The 22,619-nt window shown below is 33.7% G+C and overlaps 1 protein-coding gene across 1 annotated transcript in view; it reads left to right on the top strand.

Moving 5' to 3' along the window:
• The window catches only part of Scn7a (sodium voltage-gated channel alpha subunit 7), a 49,880-nt gene that overhangs the window by 7,913 nt on the left and 19,348 nt on the right, over positions 1 to 22,619 (top strand). The window contains exons 6-14 of the mRNA XM_090342711.1: positions 469 to 666; positions 3,316 to 3,385; positions 4,910 to 5,051; positions 7,060 to 7,263; positions 10,759 to 10,855; positions 12,959 to 13,197; positions 14,044 to 14,217; positions 15,840 to 16,196; positions 19,978 to 20,415. Coding sequence (XP_090198837.1) covers positions 469 to 666; positions 3,316 to 3,385; positions 4,910 to 5,051; positions 7,060 to 7,263; positions 10,759 to 10,855; positions 12,959 to 13,197; positions 14,044 to 14,217; positions 15,840 to 16,196; positions 19,978 to 20,415 — 1,919 coding nt within the window. The remainder of the gene's footprint in view (positions 1 to 468; positions 667 to 3,315; positions 3,386 to 4,909; positions 5,052 to 7,059; positions 7,264 to 10,758; positions 10,856 to 12,958; positions 13,198 to 14,043; positions 14,218 to 15,839; positions 16,197 to 19,977; positions 20,416 to 22,619) is intronic.

The raw sequence follows: 22,619 nt of genomic DNA on the forward strand, positions 1-22,619 counted from the left end.
TTTTCACAATGTAGCATGAATTAATTGACAATTAAACTCCAGTTATATGCTTGAAGTTTTAGTAAGAACTCTGATATAGTTTGCTTAAGGTTCTGTTGTGTTATTCTTGTTGTGAATTGTTAACATTTTTGTCACAAAGTTTAATGATCTCTAGATGTCAATCTCCTAACAGTACCAGCAGAGAATAGACCTGTTTTGTAGATTTAAAAAGAAAAAGAAAGAAAAACAGAAAAGCACATTTTAAATATTTAAATGGTTTCATTTTGGACATTATAAATTCAAAAGCATAAAGAAAAGTAAAAGTTTGACTTCTGTTCACATATTTTTCAACAAAGACAGGGAAAGGCACAAAATACAACATAGATCTGCTGATTTCATTCAAGTGGCATTTGCCATGGGAGAGGTTTGACACAAGTTTGGCTTTACTAAGTTTTCTGTTTCATCTAAAACACACCGATGTCTTTCCAGGTTTAAACTCTCTCGTACGGACCCTGATTTGTGGCTTGAAGAAACTTATTGGTGTCATTAGTCTAACACTGCTTTCTCTGAGCATATTTTCTCTTTTTGGAATGGGACTCTTCATGGGTAACTTGAAGCACAAATGTGTGCGTTGGAACCAAGAAAATGAAACTCAGCATAACAGAACTGGACACACTTATATTCGAGGTAAGGATCATTTTGCCAGGTAAACTGAAAATAGAAACCTCTTACAGTTGAGAAGTTTTCACCTAAATGGATATGTAATTCCACAGCAAACTGCCTAAATCTATCTTGTAAATGGACATGTCTGCAATACCATGGTGACTGAAAACTAAATATCATCTACATTTTCATTGGCATCAATTTAGGTTAGTTGGAGAAATTTTGGAAACTATGAATTGATGTTAGCAAAAGTCATAGTTGAAATTAGATGACATTAGAAAAAATAACTATCATTGGGTGATCCATCAAGAAGAATCAACTTTCCTTTAATGAAAGAATCTGAAATAAACACAGAAATGCAGGAAGCACAACCTTCTTTTCCAAATATGTCATATGTATGGAATATGTATGCAAAAGAGTGCCCCTACTTTCAAACAACTTAGCTATTTGAAAACTTTTAACATGTTTTTAGCTTTTTTATATTTCTTTAAAAATGTTATTATAAATGTGATATATGGAAGTGTTATGGTTAACAAAGAAAGTAATAAAGCTATTTCTTTTTAAAATTATATTTTATGGTCAAAATGATGCACAGAGTGGTTACAGTTACATTCATCAGCTAATGGGTGCATTGCTTCTCAAACCTTGATACCGCTTCTCATGTTTTCCCCCTTTCCCTTCCCCACCCCTGGGAAAACAAGAGGATTTGGAGGACACTTCTTTTTGAACAGTGTCACCCCCTCCCTCAGTTTCTCAGGACTACCTTCTAACTCAAGTTGTAAAGTTCATTTGTAACATAGTTTCTAGTGAGTCTCACTATTGCATTGCTTCACCCTTTGTTATTTAACATTTTTTAATTTGAGAAGTTTTGTCATCCCTTGATATTTTACTTATTTTCCTGAACATTAATATTTTTTGTCAGTTGTGGGGCTTGAACTCTGGGCCTGGGTGCTATCCCTGAGCTCTTCAGCTCAAAGCTGGAACCACAGCCATATTTCCCATTTTCTCTTGATTAATTGGAGAAGAGTCTCATAGACTTTAGTGCCCTTGCTGCCTTTGAACCGCAATCATCAGATCTCAGCCTCCTGAGTAGCTAGGATTACAGGCATGAGCCACAATGCCTGGCTATGAACACTAATTTTGAAAGGGATTTTTCTCCCTCTGCTGAGAACTGTCAGAGGGTAGGGAACTTTCTGGAGTCCCAAAGTCTTTTATTTAGATTCCCGAAGCCATGTGCACGGTAGACAAAAATACCAAATCATGAGTTTCTTTTTTTAGCTCTAGAAAGTTAGGCTCATTTCTTTAGCATTTGAATAATATTTCTGTAGTTAAAGGAATTTCCATTTAACAAAACAGGTTATGAATACAGTGCATGTTGATCAGTATTAATCCTTTCAACATTATCACACATCCCTCCCAATCCATCCCTTTGCTTATCTTCATTGCGGGTTATGTATTGAATAATTTTTCTAACTTAACATGGCAGCTTGTGTGTAAAATGCATTTTGATCTGTGTCATCACTTGAACATCTTCAATCCCCACTTCAACACCCACCTTCCCACCTTCTCACTCTGTTGTATATACAATGAATTTTAGTCTGCATACATTCCCCTTCCCCCTTCATTCTCCTACCTTTCTTTCTAAGGAAGAGAACTCACCTCAGTAAACAAAATTAGAGATAAAAACAGGGAACATAACATCAAAACAAGCAAAATTTAGATTATAAGGGAAAACCTTGAAAAACTTCATGCCAAGTAACTGGAGAATCTGAAAAGAGGGATATATTCATAGAGAATATTGATATACCTACACTGAACCAAGAAGATTTAAATCAACTATATATACTCATAACAAGTACTGAAATTGTGATGGTAATAAAACACATCCCATTCAGGAAATGCCCAGAATCAGATCAATTTTAAGTTGAACTCTATAAGGTCTTCAAAGGAGAACTCACTGCCATGCTCCTCAAACTCTTCAATGAAGTAGAAAGGGAAAGATGACTATCAGACTCACTCTATGAAGCCAGCATTACACTCATCCTAAAACCAGATAGGGACACATCAAAAGAGAAAAGTACGGGGGAAATATAGATCCATATTTGCAATACTTCTTAATAAAATGTTGACTAACTAAATTCAACCATTAACTAAAGCAAAATCATATACTATGATTAAATTAGATTCATCCTAGTGATACAAAGCTGATTCAATATACATAAGTAAATACATGTAATACAGCACATCAGAAGCTAAACAAGAATCACATGATCATCTCAATAGTTACAGAAAAGGCTCTGTCAGGATTTGATATCCCCCTTTTTTGCCATTCTTGGGCTTGAATTCAGGGCCTGAGCACTGTCCTTGGACTTTCTCAAGGCTAGACCTCTACCACTTGTGCCTTAGCATCACTTCGAGCTTTTTTCTATGTATGTGGTACCGAGGAATTGAACCCTGGTCTTCATGCATGCTAGGCAAGCACTTTAACCACTGGGCCAAACTCCCTGCCCCAATACCCTTTTTTGATTAAAAAAAAAAGTAAAAAAGCTCTAAGAAGCTAGGGATCCATGGAGTATTCCTCAGTATAAAACAGGTTAATCATCTTTGGAGACACAAAATGACTTGATGTTGCTAATTCAAAATTGAGTTGCTAATTTCCTTCCTGTTTTTTAGAAACTGAGCACTTTTACTTTATAGAAGGAGACAGGTATGCTCTCCTTTGTGGCAACAGAACAGATGCTGGGTAAGTGTTGTTGGTGTTATCTCCTACTGAATCAGTATCATCCATCAGATGATGCTATAGTACTGACTAAATGTTTACTATCATCTATCAGTTGATTGTATTATCTCATCTTATTAGCAAACATCTTAATGTGTGAAATTTTTATTTTTCTTGGAGAAATAATAAAATTGCTGATAATTCATGGCTTCTAAAGAACCAAAACTCATTTGTCAAGGCCAAGCCTTTTTTTTACCCAATTTCTATTAGGCTTCCACTGTATTCTCAAAGCCAACTCATGAACATATCTCTATAAAGATGTAACATCTTCTTTTCAATTATTTTTTGTGTAAATCCTCAACTAAAATATGTCCTGAAAAGCATTTGAAAGGTATCTGGTATTGGAGTTGTCAGTAGACAATGGTACTTTCCTAGACAAGGAGGGAACATCATTCTGTAGTTACCTACAGTAATCATTTTTGTAGTGTGGAAAATTACCCTGACAAAAAATTTCTGCCTTAATGTTAAAAAATGCATTTGATCAGATTTTGCAGGTCAGCAGTTTAAAGAGTCAGTATAGAAGTGCTTTTTAAAGCTCTGTATTTTCCATTAACCATTGTCTAAAGTACATGACTGACGTGACCAGACTCAAAATAATGTGCAGGCTCTACGCAAATGCTTGGACAGTGGGTAGTATAATTTATTGGACCACTAATGCAATAACCTACCACATTACTCAAACCCCTCCATTGATGAAAGTATTAAAATTCCATTAAAGGAAAAGAAATAAATATTTAATCTGATCTTTCTCCTCAAGTGCAAATACTACTTATAAATTATTGAAGTGATGTTTTCTCCCCCTTAAATTATGGGATCTAAGAGTTTCCAGTGAGAACATTTGAAAATTAAATCCTCAACTGCCAGAATTTTATTTTTATCAATACAATTTTGGGGTATTTCCCATTTCTTTCTTGTTAGTATTCCCATCAATTCTACATTTACATATTTCCTATTTCTTTCTTTTTTGTGTCACATCACCAGGATCAAATCAAAGTCCTCACTCACATTTCGTAAACACTGAGAAACACGTTAACCTTTACATTTTTATTTTTGAACAGCAGAACTATACTTAAGAACAATGTATTCTATCATTTTAAGAAAGTGCCAAGGTAGTAATAGTTAAGCATTCTCACCACAAAATAAATAGTTATGTGAGGTATACATATCTTAATTACCTTAATTTGGCTATTCCTAATAAATACTTCTTTCTTTCAGAATGCTATGATATACATGAAAAATATATATGATTTGTATCCAGTAAAGGAAATATGTCAATGCCTCCATCTCCAAATTTCCAAAAATCATTTCAAAATGGTTCTATTTTATTTTGCCTTAATGAACACTATTCAGGCATACAACCTAAAAATCTAACTCAGTTGCTGGAGAAGAGCTTTAGATTATTATTTGTGGACACATGTGAGGCTTTGACTATAACTTGAAAATCATCTAACCATTTGCAGACTGTTTTTTCCCCTTTGTCTTTGTTAGTCAATGTCCTGAAGGATATGTATGTGTGAAAGAGGGCATAAATCCTGATCATGGTTACACAAATTTTGACAATTTTGGCTGGGCTTTCTTGGCACTATTTCGATTAATGACCCAGGATTACCCGGAAGCACTTTATCACCAGGTAAGAACACAGATATTCTGTACTTATTACTAAAATTATCTCATTAATTTCTTATAAAATATTTCAGTGGTTTCTAATATTTTTCCAGAAGTTTGATAGCCTTTATCTTACCCTTTAAGATGCACTCTGGGAACTCAGATTTTTTTTCCTCACTATTTCCTAGATTATATACTCTGCTTCATATATATGGCTTGTTGTTTCCTAAGTGAACTTGTCTCTTAAATTATTGTTTCTATGTTTGTGTTCTCTGCCAAAATTCAAGTATTCTTCTGTCATGTTTCTAGGTAAAATGTCCTCCTTCAGATTTTACTTGCTCATATTGTGATGAGATTTATCTTCACATCATTCATTAATATCTATTTGATCCAAGGATTCTTGATACACCATGGGTACAAAATATTGTTAACTCTCAAAGAACAAGCATATATATATATATATATATATATATATATTATGGTTGTTTTCTTTGGTGAGGTGTGTGTGTGTGTGTGTGTGTGTGTGTGTGTATGTGTTCTAATACTGGGGCTTGAATTCAGGGCTTAGGTGCTATCTTTCAGCTTTTTTGCTCAAGGCTAGTGCTTTACCTCTTGAGCCACAACCCTTCTCTATGTTTTGGTAGTTATCTGGAGATAAAAGTCTCATAGACATATCCGGTAGTGCTGTCTTTGAACAATGATTTTCAGATCTCTACCTCTTGTGTAGCTTGTACTGCAGGTGTGAGCTAAATACACCCTGTTCGGGTGTTTTCATTTTCTTTATTAGTACAATTTATGTTTTTAATAGAATAGGTGATGCTTCCTGTAATCTCAGCACTAAAGCTGAGGAAGGAAGTTTGCAACATCAAAGCCAGCTGGAGCTGCTAGTGACATTTTGTCTCAAACAAACAAAAATATATTAAAAATAAAAACAAAAATAAATCAAGTTCATCCTCCACTGTCCTTGCATAATGGAAAAGACATTCCTCATAACTGTAAGGTCTTTGGAATTACTTTCCCTATATGAGGGTGATGTTACAACTGGAGGTATTTATTTATAGCATGTCCACAATATACAGTCCTGATAGATTAATGTTTTGTATAAATAACTGCTAGTTCCCAACCTAAATGCTTTTCTGGGATACAAGTGATACTAAAAATTTTGTTAATGGGTTGTATGATCTAACTTAATTAAGCTGATTTCTGACTGAATTTTGGAACTGTTCTATATGTATTCTTAATTTTAATCTACTCCCATAACATTTTGTGTAGATAATACTTTCCTCTTGATTCGAACAGATGGAAAAATTAAAACTATTCCCTTGTTTCTTTAAATTTATTTGCCAGTCCTCGGCTTGAGCTCAGGGCCCAAACACTGTTCTTAGACTTTCTCAAGGCCAGAGCTCTACCACTTGAGCCTCAGCACCACTTTTGGCATTTTTTACATGTATGTGGTACCGAGGAATTGAACGTGGGTCTTCTTGCATGTTATGCAAGCACTCTACCACTAGGCCAAACTCCCGGCCCCTCTTTAAATTCTATGAACCTAATTTTAGTCAATAATAATAAATCAGTGGATAATGTGTTATGATTTCTATCTGATAAATGCCTACATTGTTTATACTCTAATAAAATATACATATATACAGTAAAATAATATACAGTAAAAAATTCTACAAAATAGTTATTTTCCATTTTGAAACTTCTTAACCTCTTATTCAGATATGATGAATTCTTCCATTTAGTGAACTTTTCTCCATCAATGAAGACAGAATTCAAATGTCCACACCAAACTCATTTATTGCTAATTTTACCCCTTGGTTTTATAGCATGTATTTTGTGATTAAGTTTATGTCTAAAGTTAAAGAGTTTTTCATTTTATTTCTGCATCCAGAATATAAACAGTCTTGTTATTACATTCTACATATGAGCAAATTACTTTCCTAACAGAATTTCATTCTTTATTTTAAAACAGGAGAATGTAGAATAAGTAATATTTCCTTCTCTTTTTTCTCTGTTCCATTTCTCCTTAGATCCTTTATGCATCTGGGAAGATCTACATGATGTTTTTTGTTGTGGTCAGTTTTTGGTTTGCCTTTTATATAGCAAGTTTATTCTTGGGAATACTTACCATGATCTATGAAAAAGAGAAGCAGAGAGCTGCTGAGAAAATTAAAATGACTGAACTAACATTTCAACAGATTGCAAAAGAACAAGAAGAAAATGACGCATCTGAGGTACAACATTTTTATTCTCTTTAGATCCACATTTCTAGATTCTCAGTCACATAGTATGTGACTTCAATAGATTATGTTATCTGTGTATAGTATATGACCAAATGAGGGATGATTTAAATAAGAGGACTTGCTGGGCAGTATTGGCTCTTGTTGTAATTCTGTGTATTCAGAAGATCTCCACTGGAGATCCTGCCATCCGGACAGGAAAGTCCATGAGACACTTATCTTCAGTTAACCACCCCCCCCAAAAAAAACAAACAAACAAAAAACATAAAAATAAACCTGTGGTTCAACTGATAGAGTGGTAGCTTTAAGCAAAGAAAGTTAAAGGATAATACCCAGTCTCTGAATTCAAGTTCTATTTTTTGTATGATAATAATAGTACTAGTAATAATAATAGGACTCACTTAGGATATATAACATTCCTTCATTACTACATTGTGATAAGAATCAGCAATTGGTTTAAATATTTAATACACAAAATTTATGTTCCAAAAGGTTGCATTATTAATGCTAACAAATCATAATATATTTTTAGAATTTATTTCCCTAAGCACGTGCATCGCTGAAAATTTCTATTTACTTCAGATAATACAAGACAAGTTATAGCACAACTGGCAGAGCTCTTGTTTTCCTAGCTTGAGGCTCTGGATTTAAATCCCAGTACTACCAAAAAGATCTGCTATCAAAATTATACATCAGAGTTAGATTTGGAAAAGATGTTCAACTATTAAGCAATAGCACCTGCACAACTTTCCAGTTTGTTCAGAAGAAGTACAATATATTGTGATGTAGAGAATGTTTGCTTTTTGAGTAAAAAATAGTAAAAATTGAACAGTAAAAATTAACAATGCTTATTTTAATGTTGTATATGTTTTCCCCAGATAATTATTCTCATATAAAACTATGGTCTACTACCCTGAAATTTTAACAGGAGTAACATTATAGAATTTGAGAAAATAATTTTTTAAAAACAATTTCAAAACTTTCCTATCAGTGTGCGAAAAGGAAATATAGAATTAAAGAAAGCAATCCAAAGTAGATTTCTAATAATTCATATACAATGCCAACCTCTTCCTCAAACATTTTTGGTAGATGAATAAAGATACCTAAAATGAGTCAGGAAAGTGACGCCTGGGAATCTCTGCATACAAATAGAATAAAAATAAGGCCTGCTAAAGGACCAACACCCAGTGACTCTAAATTGAATGTGTAGAAAAAGTGATTTAGAACTTTACAAATACCAGAGGTCTGTTCTGAACAAAGATGTAGGGTAAGGTTAGCTGATATATATTTGGCCATCATATTAGGTCACCCTAGAAAATTCCTGTGCCAAATGTGAAGCCTGAAATGATAGAATGTAGTATTATATGCATATATATATGTTTGTCAATAACATACATACAAGAACAAGAAGAAATATAAGTCTTATTAAAATATGTATGAAAAAAGCTTTTAGTGTGCATGAGTCAGTAGCAAGAAAAGACATTACAGAAAGCTTTCTTTCTCTACAAATGAATCCAAAGGCCTTCAGATGGAATGAAGAAAGTCTGAATGGTATGCCGAATGAGCAATTTGTTAGGAAATAGCATTTTGGAACTCAACAGCCAGACGCATATACTTGTGTCCAAGAGCATAACAATGCTTCTCTTATCCAAAGAAGAAATTTTCTGTCACCACTGATTATGAAATAACATGGATATTTCACAATATCTCCTTTCATTTTGCTTACTTGATTTTTATTAAAATTTTTCAGTTGTGAAGAATTTCTTTTCCTGGAAGAATCCAGGAACATTTTGTCACACAGAGCTCTCTGAAATGTTCATGTAAAAACTATTTTATAAAAGATTCATTTTCTTTTCTTTTACTTATGGCCAATTAAACAGTAGAAGAGAAGGATTCAAGATATATGTCAGGATTCTGGTTAATTAACCTGATTTATAATCAGCCATATTAGAGAGTTACAGTGCTAGAATTACAAAAAGATACTTAGATGCTTCAAATTCACTCATTAGAGTAAAGCTGTAGTTTATGTTGATTATAGCCACCATGTTGCTGTTAGATGTATATTTTATTACATTTTCATTCCTTAATAGATGTATGATATCTACCATTTCATTAACTTTGATAAACTTTTGATATTCTCATCTGTAAAACATTCATATACATGCATAAACATGTAATATATACACTATTATACATGTTTTAGAGCTTATATATTTCATGTGATAGACTATACATATTATTACATTACCTGTCCAATTGACTGTCATAAGGCATAAGTGAAAAACATATATAATATTTTACCATACTCAACATACTAAGAAACTTAACAAGGCACTGTAAATCCATCAAAACATATGATATTTTTGAGACTGGATTTTTAATAACTTTCAGTTCCCCATTGTTGCACACAATTTTCATTACAGAATTGATCTTTTGTTCCAATAGACATTGTTACTATCTGAAAAATATCAATAACAAAGAATTCGTCTATAGTAAGTAATTAGTTGAGATATTATGCACTCCATTGCAAGCGTTCATCTTTGTAAAGATATGCCCCTGACTGATTCCAGCAAGATCGTCATAAAACTGGAATTTTACTTCTGTTGGTTTTTATCTCATGGAACTATACAAACTATTACTTTAGTTTTTTTTATAACCTTGGAATCCAACTAAAAGCACTTTCCAAAATAAACACAGTTTAAGTGTAAGAAACTAACCTTCCATGTAAAATGGTTAGATTGCTTTTTAAATTAAAAAAATAGCAAGTGAAGCTTTGTACATCTGCAGAGTATGTCGTGTATTTTCTTGATGATGCTCAGATTGCCATGTGACTGTTTTTCACTCCTGTGACTCTAGTACTAATGGAACTAGAATGCTAAGTGAAATGAGCGTGGTGATTTCCGGAAATCTGCTACGCTACTTCAAATATACAATGGCAGAATTTTCCAACACAAGTATACCAGATGTAAGTTACTATTGAGGCTTGATCAAGAAGATTCTCAGGCTAACATTAGCTCCAACATTAGTCAACACCATTAGAGAGTCATCTAAGCTAATCTCTCCATAGTTTGGTCATGCTCAGTGTAAAACTCTCAATAATTACTGTCTTGGAGTTTCATCCACATATTATTATGTTCTTAGAGTTTAAATATGAATACAATTTTACACACAAGCAATAGGAATACCTTTGGCTCTTCTTGTGATTGCTGCAATTGAACAGAACTTGAAATGTTTGTGTCAAAATTTAGGAATTGTGAATAAATACAATATTCTTTATTTAATCACATTAACAAGATGAGCAAAGCAGAGCATGTCCTGAAGACATTACTGAAGTGATGCAACAAACAAGCAAGGAGACCTTATGAAAGCTTGATGAACCTGTTCATTTACTATTATAATTGTTCTATTCAAGGCAATCTATTTGAATTTATTACTCTTGATCCTAAACAGGTGGGAAGTCAATATTAAATTCATTCAATTTTCTTTCAGACCGAAGGCACACACATCAAAATGAAGAAAAAATTACCCACTTCTGAAAACACGTCAGTGGATATTTTGGAAGAAGCTACTCTCAGACATACAAAAGGTAAACCTGGAAAAAAAAATACTTGGCCACTTTCTGTTGAAGATGCTATTCTATAATACTCATATTGAAGCCCCACAGTTGTTAATTCTTTGTCTCAGATTAAATTAAAGAACCATGAAAGCATTAAGATGGATATTTCATAAAAATTTTAAAGGAAAAATAACTTGAGGGGACTCAAAGGAACATAGGCTTAATGGTTTCCCTCATTTGTCATAATCAGTAGAAACCTTGGGCTCTCCTAGCAGAGATTTGCAATAGAGCAAAACCTCGATATATAAGGACATATAGTATGATGCTAAATGAAAGGACCTCCAGGATATAGAAACAAAAGCCACATATTAAGTGATTGTCCTTAATGTACTATGTTATCACTCATCTCTTTTGCTGTCCCTTGGTTATCTCATATTACAGTATTTCACCTTGTTATCTGATATATTGTATATATGAGTATTTGGTTATTTGAAATGGGATAGGGAAGGGGGAAAAACAAGATGAGGGGCTGGGGGTTGGGAGAGGGAAATGGGGACTAAGACATGAGAAATGGTTTGTGAAGTAATGCACCTTCTGTCTGATGAATAAAATGTAACCTTTCTATTAATTACAATAAAAGTATATGAAAAAATATCTTGAAGATTGAAAATGACATAAAAACGTAAAGAAACAGGACTCTAAACCTTCACACAGTTCAACAAAAAGAGGTTACCTATATGGGAGAAATCCAAAGATTTAACTCCTCAGAACATTTTAAATACTATTTGTCAAAACAAATTCCAGGAGAGGGAAATACACATTTTTGTTGTAGAAGTTAGTTCTTGTTGTTGATGGTGGTATTTGTTTTGAGGGGATTGTGTGTATGTGTGTGTGTGTGTGAGAGAGAGAGAGAGAGAGAGAGAGAGAGAGAGAGAGAGAGAGAGAGAGAGAGAGAGAGAGAGAGAGAGAGAGAGAGAGAGGGGGGGGGGGAGGGAGGGAGGGAGGGAGGGAGGGAGGGAGGGAGGGAGGGAGGGAGAGAGAGAATGTGTATGTCTTTTCAGGAAAGGTAAAGGGGGAACACAGAATTGGGGGGCAAAAATACAGTCATGGTATTCAGCATATATGATGTAGAAAATGAATTATGCAACTTGTAGGAAGACATGAAAGAGAGAAATGGGGGAAAACTAAATAAAGGGTGACATTCCTAAAGAACTGTGCTCATTATGATTTATTTATTAATGAAACAATGACATATTATTAATAAGGGAATCTTCTTTAGCATTTATAGCATTAAAATATTAACTTCTGACTAAAAATAGAAACTGGGTTATGCAGTCTACCCTAGAATAACTTAGGTTTGAACTGTGTCTATCTATGCAGAGAGTTTATTGAAAGATATTTGACAATTTGAAAAGGCTTGCAGATGAACTGTGTGGCCCACAAATATTCAGTTCATCTCACTGATGTATCAGCAAACACGAAGTGAAATAATTGAGTGCTGGTGGCTCATTACTGCAATTCTATCTTCTCAGGGGGTGGAGATCCTAAGACTGTGTTTCAAAGTCAGACTGGGTAAGAATGTCTGTGAGCAAAATGCCCTAGGACAGTGCCCAGGCCCTGAGTTCAAGCTCTAAAGTTGGCATGAGAGAGACAGAGACAGAGAGTCAGAGACAGAGAGTCAGAGACAGAGAGAGCAGGAGGAAGGAAGAAAGAAAGGAGGGAAAGTGGGAAAGAAAGAGAGCTAGAAAGAAAGAAAGAAAGAAAGAAAGAAAGAAAGAAAGAAAGAAAGAAAGAAAGAAAGAAAGAAAGAAAGGAAGGAAGAGAGAAAGAAAGGAAGGAAGAGAGAAAGGAAGGAAGGAAGGAAGGAAGGAAGGAAGGAAGGAAGGAAGGAAGGAAGGAAGGAAGGAAGAGAGAAAGCAAAGAATAAAGAAGGAGGGAAGGAAGGAAAGAAGGAAGGAAGGAAGGAAGGAAGGAAGGAAGGAAGGAGGGAATTTACTGTTTTTCTTTTATATTAGTAAAGATTTCTGTTTGCTAATTTCAAGTCAGAAGCCTAGTGTCAAGCTTCCCTTGGAGTGAAAATGTTAAACTTTAAAAAGTTTTCTAATATTTAACATTTTAATTCTTCCATTTCAGACCATAAAAAACCCAAAAAGAGATGTCCATTGGGTTGCTATAAATTTGCTAAAACTTTCTTGATCTGGAATTGCTCTCCTTGTTGGTTAAAATTGAGAGATGTTTTCCACAAGATAATAACTGCTCCTTTCACTGATCTTTTCCTTCTCATATGTATCATTTTAAACATATGTTTTTTGGCCTGGGAACATTTTCCAATGAGCGGGGACATCTACTATCTTCTTAGCATTGGAAACTTGGTGAGACTCACTTTATCATTTTTGACTCATTATTATCTCCAATATTGAATCGTATAGACAGATATATAGATATAACCATTATGGAATTATTATTAGATAATGGGTATCCATGTTCTACCTTGGGCCCTAACCTCCCATCTTGCAGATATTATTGTTGATACTTTTACAACCAGAGACTAAATTCTTTCATATAAATTCAGGATTCGGAGCCAGCTACTTGGCGGTAAAGTAAAAGTTATTGGCCAAGAATATTAATTGAGATGTAGGGGGAGTCTAGCTAACATTATGCTCCAAGATGACCTCAACTGTGTCCCTTTTAATCTGGTATTATAGGCATAAACCATCACATGTAGCTATGTAGAAATTACTTATTGCTTCTTCCCCTTCCTCCAAATGTATATTGTCTTGGTACCATTGCCCCAGTAGATGAAAGTAGGGCAATAGTGAGATGACTGACACTGAGTCCTGAACTCAGAGCTATTCTGACAACAGTAGTACTTGACCCACCTGTTTTAAGCATCTGTCTTAATAGAGCTTATCTCTTTTCTGCATTTTGTTGTCTGTTGTATTGAAATATCAATGCTTTCATTTATGCTCCATATCTCAAAAAATCTGTTTAAAATATTAAAGTTTTTTTCACTCTCAAGTGTTTTTTGTTTGCTTCAGCAATGGCTACTTTTCTATTGACATTATCTAATACTAGATTTTTTAGGCAAAATATATGAATCTATCACAGTAAGTCAGCCTAGAAATTAATCGGATCCTGAGAGGAAAGCTCAAAGAAGATGACACTGCATCTTTAACTATCTCTGTGTGAAGACTCACTTCTGTTTTGTTTTTATTTAGGTTTTTCTTGGAATTTTTATAACAGAAATGATTTTTAAAATGATAGCCATGCATCCATATGAATATTTTCAAGCTGGATGGAACATTTTTGATAGTATAGTGGTATTCCTTGGTTTCTCAGAACTTTATGTAACAAACGTTGAAGGACTAACTCTTCTGAGCTTTCTCAGGATGGTAAGTCCATGGACCAATTTTTGTTTTAGAGAATTTTTTTCTGTTTGACATAAAATGACAATTTGAATATAAAATATTTCCACGGAGACAGTGACACCACTGAATTAATCAACTCAAATAGGAAGATCTTAAAGAAAGAGTAAGACATTTTTGTGTTTTCATATGAATAAAGAATTAAAGGAAATCAAGTCAAAGTCACTGGACATCAGAAGTATACTTATGGTAAACATGGCCAAAGTGACAGACAGCATAAGATTCAAAAGTGCTATAGTGTAATAGTACTAGAAGTGACAACTCAAATCAGGTAAATAGTTTAACAGAGGAGAGAAAGTTTCATTTTATATTATTTTATTTGTTTATTTTGTCCATCATAGGGCTTGAATGTTGGGCTTGGGAAAAGTTTTATTTATAAAACAAAGAAGTACAAGAAATAAAGTATTATTATGAAAAGTATTACATCTGCAAGTCCAAGGAGGCAATGAGAATCAGAAAATTTGGCAATGATAATTTTGGAAAATGTTCAGCCATTGATAAGTAATTTTATTGTCACATTCTGATGACATATTAGAAGAATGTCACAGGAATCAAGAATAATTAAGAAGACTTGATTTTTATCCAAAACAACATCTTCCTACAGGGCATCTTATAAACTTATTTGCTGAAGAAAAAGCAAAATGCATACAGTTGATGGAAAAATTCTCTAAAAGAGAATGTAAAAATATCTTAAAAAGTAGTAGTAAACTGAATCCAACATGGTGAAATTTTGCAAGAACAAAAGTAAAATCTTGAGTTTAGAAAAGTAGCTACACATAGAAAATTTGGGAAGATATTGAACACATTAAAGCTATTTAAGGGGTCTTGTTATGGTAGTTCACACCTACAATCCTGTCTATCTGGGGACAGATATTGGGAAAGTGGAGTTTTGAGGCCAGCTCAGGCAAAAGTTAGCAAAACTCCTTCTTGATAAATTAGCAGAGTAGCATACACTTGTCATCCAAGCAATGTAAGGGTACACAAGTAAGAGGATAATGTATGCTAGAGACAGTGATATGGGGAACAAAAATGCACTTAAATACAAATTGAAAATGTGATCAAAAATAATAGTAATACTTGACAAAGCACAAAAGGTTGAATTTGTTCTTTGATAACACATATCAGAGTATGTGACATTCTTTTAATCTGAATCTTGACAAACATTTCTCAGTATCTTCTGCAGGATGTATGTAGAAAATTGTTCAATGTACTGTGAAAAGCTAAAACAGAGAGCACTTCTTCCTACCAAATGTTAAAACATACCATTGTACTAACTGTAACACAGAATGGTTATAAACAAGTAGATTAAAAATAAGACGATATGCCTCGATTCAATCTGCAGAACTACAGCATTTGTACAATGTATGAACAATGTATGTAGAGTAAAAATGCAGTAGTTAGTATTAATCATGATCAAAGCAACATTTCTTTCAAGATTACATATGCATATATATGTATAACATGCTGATCCAAATATTAAAGATGTACATTGTAAAAGTACTCGCCATTTTTATTGTATTTTCCTTATTTTTTTATTTTCCTTATTATTATTGTTCTTTTTGTGCTCCCTGTTGTCATTTTCCTACTAGTTGCGAATTTTCAAGTTGGGGAAATACTGGCCAACATTTGAAATTCTCAGGCTGAATCTCAGTAAATCACTGGCAGCCCTGAAAGACCTGGTGCTCTTGTTGTTTGCTCTGGTCTTCTTTGCTGCTGTGTTCGGCATGAAGCTGTTTGGCTGTAGCTGCACGAGTGATGTCTGCCACAGAGACAGAGACTGTCACCTTCTGCGCTGGCACATGGCTGACTTCTTTCACTCCTACCTGAATGTCTTCCGAATTCTCTGTGGGGAATGGATAGAGACCTTGTGGGACTGCATGGTCTTCTCAAGACAATCCTTGTGCATACCTTTTTACATGATGGTCATTTTAATTGGGAATGTATTGGTAAGTGTTCCATGCCTTTTCCTTGAAAAGCCTGCTATCATGTGGACTGGTGTTTTTGTGGCATAGATTGATGAGATCCAATGAGCTACCTCTGAGATGTTGACTGTAGTGGCAATTGTGCAGATGTGGATGACATAGGATTAGTCAGAAGTGAGATATGCAGAAGTATTAAAACACATACACACTGAGTTTAAGGTCTTATCAAAATTTGAATGCAAATTTTTAATAATTTACATACTGATTTTTTCATATTGAATGTATTTTTAATATTTCTACAAAAATATGTAGTTCAACAATTTCCATGAGCAAAATGAATTTCAGTTATGTTTGTTTACAATTGCTTGTATTTTTTGATAGATGTATCTGTGACTTGCACCACATTTCCATTAAAAAGCATTCATTTGTGACACTACTTAAAGGAGTCCTGGCATCAAGTGATTTATAATCAAAAATGAATGCCCTTGGAGCCCACCCCAGATTTGCAGAAGCATTGTCTGTTCTAAAAATAGCCCCGGGTGGTTTGACCACCCATTATGCTTTAAGAAGCACTTATATAAAACACTGGTTGTCAAACTTGCCTGCACATAGAATTACCCCGGGAATTACAGATAATACACTAGTGTCTTAAATCTACTCCCAGAGATTCTGGTTTTATGGATATGTGAACATAACAATGGTTTTCATAACAGAAAAATAAAACAGAAAAACAAACAAGTAAACAAAAAAAGAACCTGCCTTGATTGAATGTGCAATAAAGCTTGTAAAATTGCTATGTAATATCTTGCAGCATGAGCTTCTACTTTAAACTTCTCTTATAATTGAACTGGTTTTAAATGAAGTAAATAAAAGATTTTACTGCTTCTAAGAAAATGATATGGCTCATAAAATTGGTTGTTACAGGAAAAATGTAATATTTTCATTTTATTCATATGCCATAAAGATCAAGTGCTTTTCTCAAAAGCCTTAAAAACAACCATAAACATATGATAGCTTCTCTAAATGTGCCTGCATTAGTGAGACTTTGAGCAAAACTGAAATGCCTGCTCCGATGTTCTTGTAACTAGGTGAAATAACCTAGTACACTATACATAATTTTAAAAGTTTGCATTTACTCGTTATGTAGAAATTATTTACCTCAAATGCATAGATTATGTTTTAATTATTTAGAAATTTTAAAAATCTTTTTATAGAACTTTGATTTCTTTTTTGACTGGTACTGAAGCTTCAACTCAGTCTTGCACTTTCTAGGTTTGATTGTTCCTGCTGTACAGCTTCAGCTATATCTGCAATCTCTTTTAGAGCTATTGGTTTCTTACACACACACTTTCTTTCCAAGTAGGCCTATGTTTAGACAGTTGCGACCCACTGAACTATAATATCTGGTTAAGGTCTCAAAAATCAAACAATAGTGGAGGCAAACAGGAAAAGAAAAAATAATAATACAAAATAGAGTTTAATTTTTAAAATCATAAATGTGATATTCTATGTGCATATATTTGCCAAGTCAAATACATGTAAATATATAGTTTACATAATATTAAAATAAACTATCTCAATATGTATCAAATCCAATTTGATTCCAAAGCAAAAAAATTACTGAACTAAATCTGCATTTGTTTCTTGTTTGTGGCACTATTTTATCTGACTACCTACTTCTCACTCAATATGTGGCTATATTTGAGGAAAATAAAAGCAATTTTCAGGAGAATTTTTTTAATGTTTTTCTTGATGTCCATCATTTTATCTTTTAACTCAGCAGAAATGTTAAATATGTCCTTTAAATCTGACTACAAATAGTGCTAAAATGAAAGCTAGTGTATAATAATTATGAGTTTTCTCTCTTATAAAAATTAACTTAATCACAGAAAAAGTGATCCTTCAGTATCTTCAGACATTTGCAAGCCTGAGTTTCCTTTTTCTTCCCTTAGGAGTTGTGATTATTATTATTATTATTATTATTATTATTATTATTATTATTATTATTGTAGCACATCAGATCAAAGCAACTGGAGGTTAAAATGCTCTAAAGTTGTTTTTTATACTACTTTTCTGGAGTATTTTGTTCTTTTAACATTGAATAGATTTCAGACTTTTAACATTCTCTCTATATTTGTATGCATATATGTGTGATGTATTGTATAAGAAATTTAAAAATTCTTATAAACTCATAAAAACATAATAAGTACAAGGTATACTTTCATTGTACAAATCCTAGAATATATACTCTTTTGTCCATACTATAATTCATTTTATGATGAACATTTATTTGTTATTTGTTTTTTCTCAGCAGTGATTGTCTAATAGAAAGTGATTGTCTAACTGTAACTGCTCTGTCATTATGTTTTGCCCACTATCCTTTCCAATTGGCCACTAGGCCTACTCCTTAAGCAAAAAAGGAGGAAAAAGAAACAACCACATATTATATATATATAAACACAAATGGAATAAAATATTTTTAAATTTAGATTTTGCATTTAGAGAAATCTGAAACACAAGTAGACAAATATGATGTGACTCTATGTATAAATGTACATAGGAAAATGTACATGTTCAGCATGGTATATGCAATTTGAACTTTCCCCTCTAAAATAGCATATAATATGTGAATGAAAATATTATATTTAAGCCCATTAATAAAGGTACAAAAATAACAGAAAGATGAGAAAATCTAAATAAAACAAAATAAGTCAAAAATTTAAATAACGAGAATGAGAAAATCCTTCAGAATGTCAAATGTGCACATTATTATTTAAAAATCTGGATAATAAATTCAAATCTGCAATAATACAGCACAAAAACATATTAAGTGTCCTAGAATTTCAAACAAAATCTAAACCTGAATCTTTGAGAACTGATTTAGACATGTTTCTCAATGATATTAAAGTTAGAAGACAACTATATCTTAGCTTTTTTATCTTTATTTTATTGTCAGGATAATTAATAGAGGGGTTACAGTTATATTTGTCAGGTAGTTGGTGCATTACTTCTCACACATTGATATACCTTCTCATGGTTTTGTCTCTGTTTTCCTCCCTGTACCTCTTCTGAATCATCTTGTTTTCCCCTTTCCCTTCCCTATTTTAAATAAACAAATAAACATATATACGATATACCAGATAACAAAGTCAGATACAGTAACAATATGAGATTAACCATAAGGGCAAAAAAAAGAGAAGAGAAATAACATAGTGCATTAAGAACAGCAATCACATAAGATAGCATATCAGGAACAACCCCTTTAACATTATCTATTTCTTATTTGAACAAGGCTTTACAAAGAAAATCTGCACCTACCTAGTACCTGTGAATACATGTCTCAACAAACGACATATGTTAGTTTCAGGACCATGAATGGCTACGCTGTGGTTGATTCCTCTGTTTGGCAAAGTCATTTCAGTCTTCAGAGGATAAGGGCTGAAATGAAGTCAATTATCAATACTGCAATACATATTCTTATCTTGAATTAAAGTCTGCCTTGATGATATGAGTTTTATAATGAAATAGAATTAAGTATAATCTGCATGACCTTTGATATTTGACATCCATTGGAGCTTGAAATTTTCATCTTTCAAAAAGAACAGACAATGATGCACTGGATATTGTGAGCTTGAAATGCATTCTGGTCATAGGAATTGTTAGTATTGCATCTGACACTACTGAATAGCAATGGTGTTCATATGGTTTGTTTTCAAATCTCATGTTAGCATTTCTAGCTCGTTTTCTTTTATTTAAAATCAGACAAAAAGTGAGATATTTAATCTCATTTTAACTTTTTCTTTAGGTACTATACCTGTTTGTGGCATTGGTGAGTTCATTTAGTTCATATAAGGATGTTACAACCAGAGAGAGCAATGAAATAAAAAACATCCAGCTGGCAATGGGAAGGATAAAGAAAGGAATGAGTTATGTTCTCAGTAAAGTGCTTTGCAAAAAGCAAAATGTTCCAAAGGACCCAGTAGACCATATGAGTGATACTTATACTAAAGAGAATATTTCTGACCATACCCTTTCTGAACTGAGTTACACCCAAGATTTCCTGAAAGATAAGGACAAAAGCAGCAGTGCAGAGAAAATCCCATTGACTGAAAACAAGAGTCAGTCACTCAGGCCAAGCCTTAGTGCCTCAGAAACGGTACCAATTGCTTCAGGAGAATCTGAGATAGAAAACCTGGATAACAAGGAAATTCGGAGCATGTCAGGGAACAGAGACAGCAAAGAGGTAAGATGTTATATTATCCTGACTGCTTAGAGCTGGTTTATTGTTTTTTGGTTTTATTTTTGACAAGGATGTAGTTCAGTATTGATGTGTGAGTCAGGTGATCCATTCAGTGCTACGTCCACCACCCCTAGCTGTTAACCCTATGTTCTTAATCAGAGTACTTAAACCTTCTAAATGTTATTTTCCTCATCTGTAATTGAGGACAAACTGGTACTTTCAAGGAAGGATACTAGCGATAAGGCAAAAAAATTACAATACTATAAAGAACAATGTCTGCTCTCCAGTTTGCACTTAGAGTACATTAGATGGTGGGCGGGGAGTTTGGCCTAGTGGTTAAAGTGCTTGCCTAGCATGCATGAAGACCCGGGTTTGATTCCTCGGTACCACATACATAGAAAAAAGCCAGAAGTGGAGCTGAAGCTCAAGTGGTAGAGCTCTAGCCTTGAGAAAGTCCAAGGACAGTGCTCAGGCCCTGAGCTCAAGCCCAGGACTGGCAAAAAAAAAAAAAAAGAGTACATTAGATGGCATAATCGTTACTTTTGTAAATTAATAAGAAGGCAGTTTGGAGTTATGGAAAGCATTCTGCAGACACCTAAATTTGTATAGATCAAGTGGAAGAATGGCAAAGTCTCCCAGCTTTCTTGAACTTTATTTTTCTCAAAATGCGAAGTTGGCCTTAACAGGGAAAATACTCTTTCTTGTTTGCTAAAATTCTAGACATCTATCTAATCAATTTCTGCAACATTAAAATATCAAATTAAATTGTAATAGTAAATAAATAGAGAGTTGCAAATGCCTCATAGCATCAAAAATAGACCCCAAGCTGGGGGAAATAATAAAAGTCACATATCCCCTCTCTTCCTAATTATTTTTTGCAGAGATGAGGAATGAACTAAAAGCCTTGCACTTCTCATGCAAGTGCTCTTCCACTGAGCTAATTCTCCACCCTCTAGAATCACTTTTTTCAAATATATTCTTTGAAAAAAGAATATAACCTAGACATTTTAAGTATGTGCCATTCCAGAAAAGTTTTCTTTTTCCCATTTGTAAATAGTGTAATGAGTTAATAGGAGGAGGTGTAGTTTTATAGGAAGTGGTATGTACAGAAAGTACACGTGTACTGTGAGCTTCTTGCTTTGGCCTTCACTCAGGAATTAGATCACTCAAAGGACTTGGAAAATGACAAAAGATGTCTGCAGGTCTCCAATGCATCTGGCACCACCTTATTCCCCATATTTGTTCTGGTTTGATAAGCATTGCCTTCAATGGATTCTCAAAATGGTCCAGAAGTTCAGTTTCAATGATTCAGAAGCACTTTTATTCTTCCCATACACTTAACTTTAATTAATACCATTCAAGAAAATTGTACCCATCACATTTCTTTACCTTCATGAATAATTTTATCCAATTGGGGATAAAATTGCTGTTTATTATATAATTCATCACGTTAGAGGATTCATGAAGAGTTCTTCAAAATACTACTACAAAGTCTGCAGTAAAATTCATGTAGAAAGTATTTAATGACAATAAATCATTCAATAAAATGTATAATTAAGGGCAAATTATGTCATCATCATTATCACCACAGGACTTTGGCTTAGCCAGCATTGAACTTCAATCAGAAGCAGAATAGAAGAAAGGCCCATCTCACCATACAGCTTGTGTGTTACTTTCACAATACTGTCATGGCCCCATTCCTTGTCCCTTTGTCCCACTTCACTTGTTTGTGGCTTTATAGCCAATTCATCACTGATAACAAGTACAAGAAAGTCTGTGGCATTATTATCTACTTATTTTTAGGATAAGGGAGTGATTTTTTATGCTGTTCATATAATTGAATTAGTGTGAATGGCACCCCATTAGTTGCATTAAGAAAATTGGAATAATAACTGGATATGCCTGTAATCTTAGCTACTCAGGAGGCTGAGATCTGAGGATAGCAGTTTAAAGCCAACCAGGGTACTAAAGTCCATGAGACTCTTATCTCCAATTAACCACTAGAAAACTGAAAGTGGTGCTGTGGCTCCAGGGATAGGGTGGTAGCCTTGAGCTGAAGAGATCAAGGAGAATGCCCAGACACAGAGTTCAAGCCCAAAAACCGAACCAAAAAAACTCAAAACAACAACGCAAAAAACTGGAATAAAATTTCTTTCAAGAAGAAAGGTAGCACTCTACCACTTGAGCCACAGCACTACTTACATTTA

The sequence above is a fragment of the Megascapheus bottae genome, chromosome 12, assembly GCF_031878675.1.
Source record: "Megascapheus bottae isolate mThoBot1 chromosome 12, mThoBot2.hap1, whole genome shotgun sequence".
In the NCBI taxonomy this organism is placed as follows: domain Eukaryota; kingdom Metazoa; phylum Chordata; class Mammalia; order Rodentia; family Geomyidae; genus Megascapheus; species Megascapheus bottae.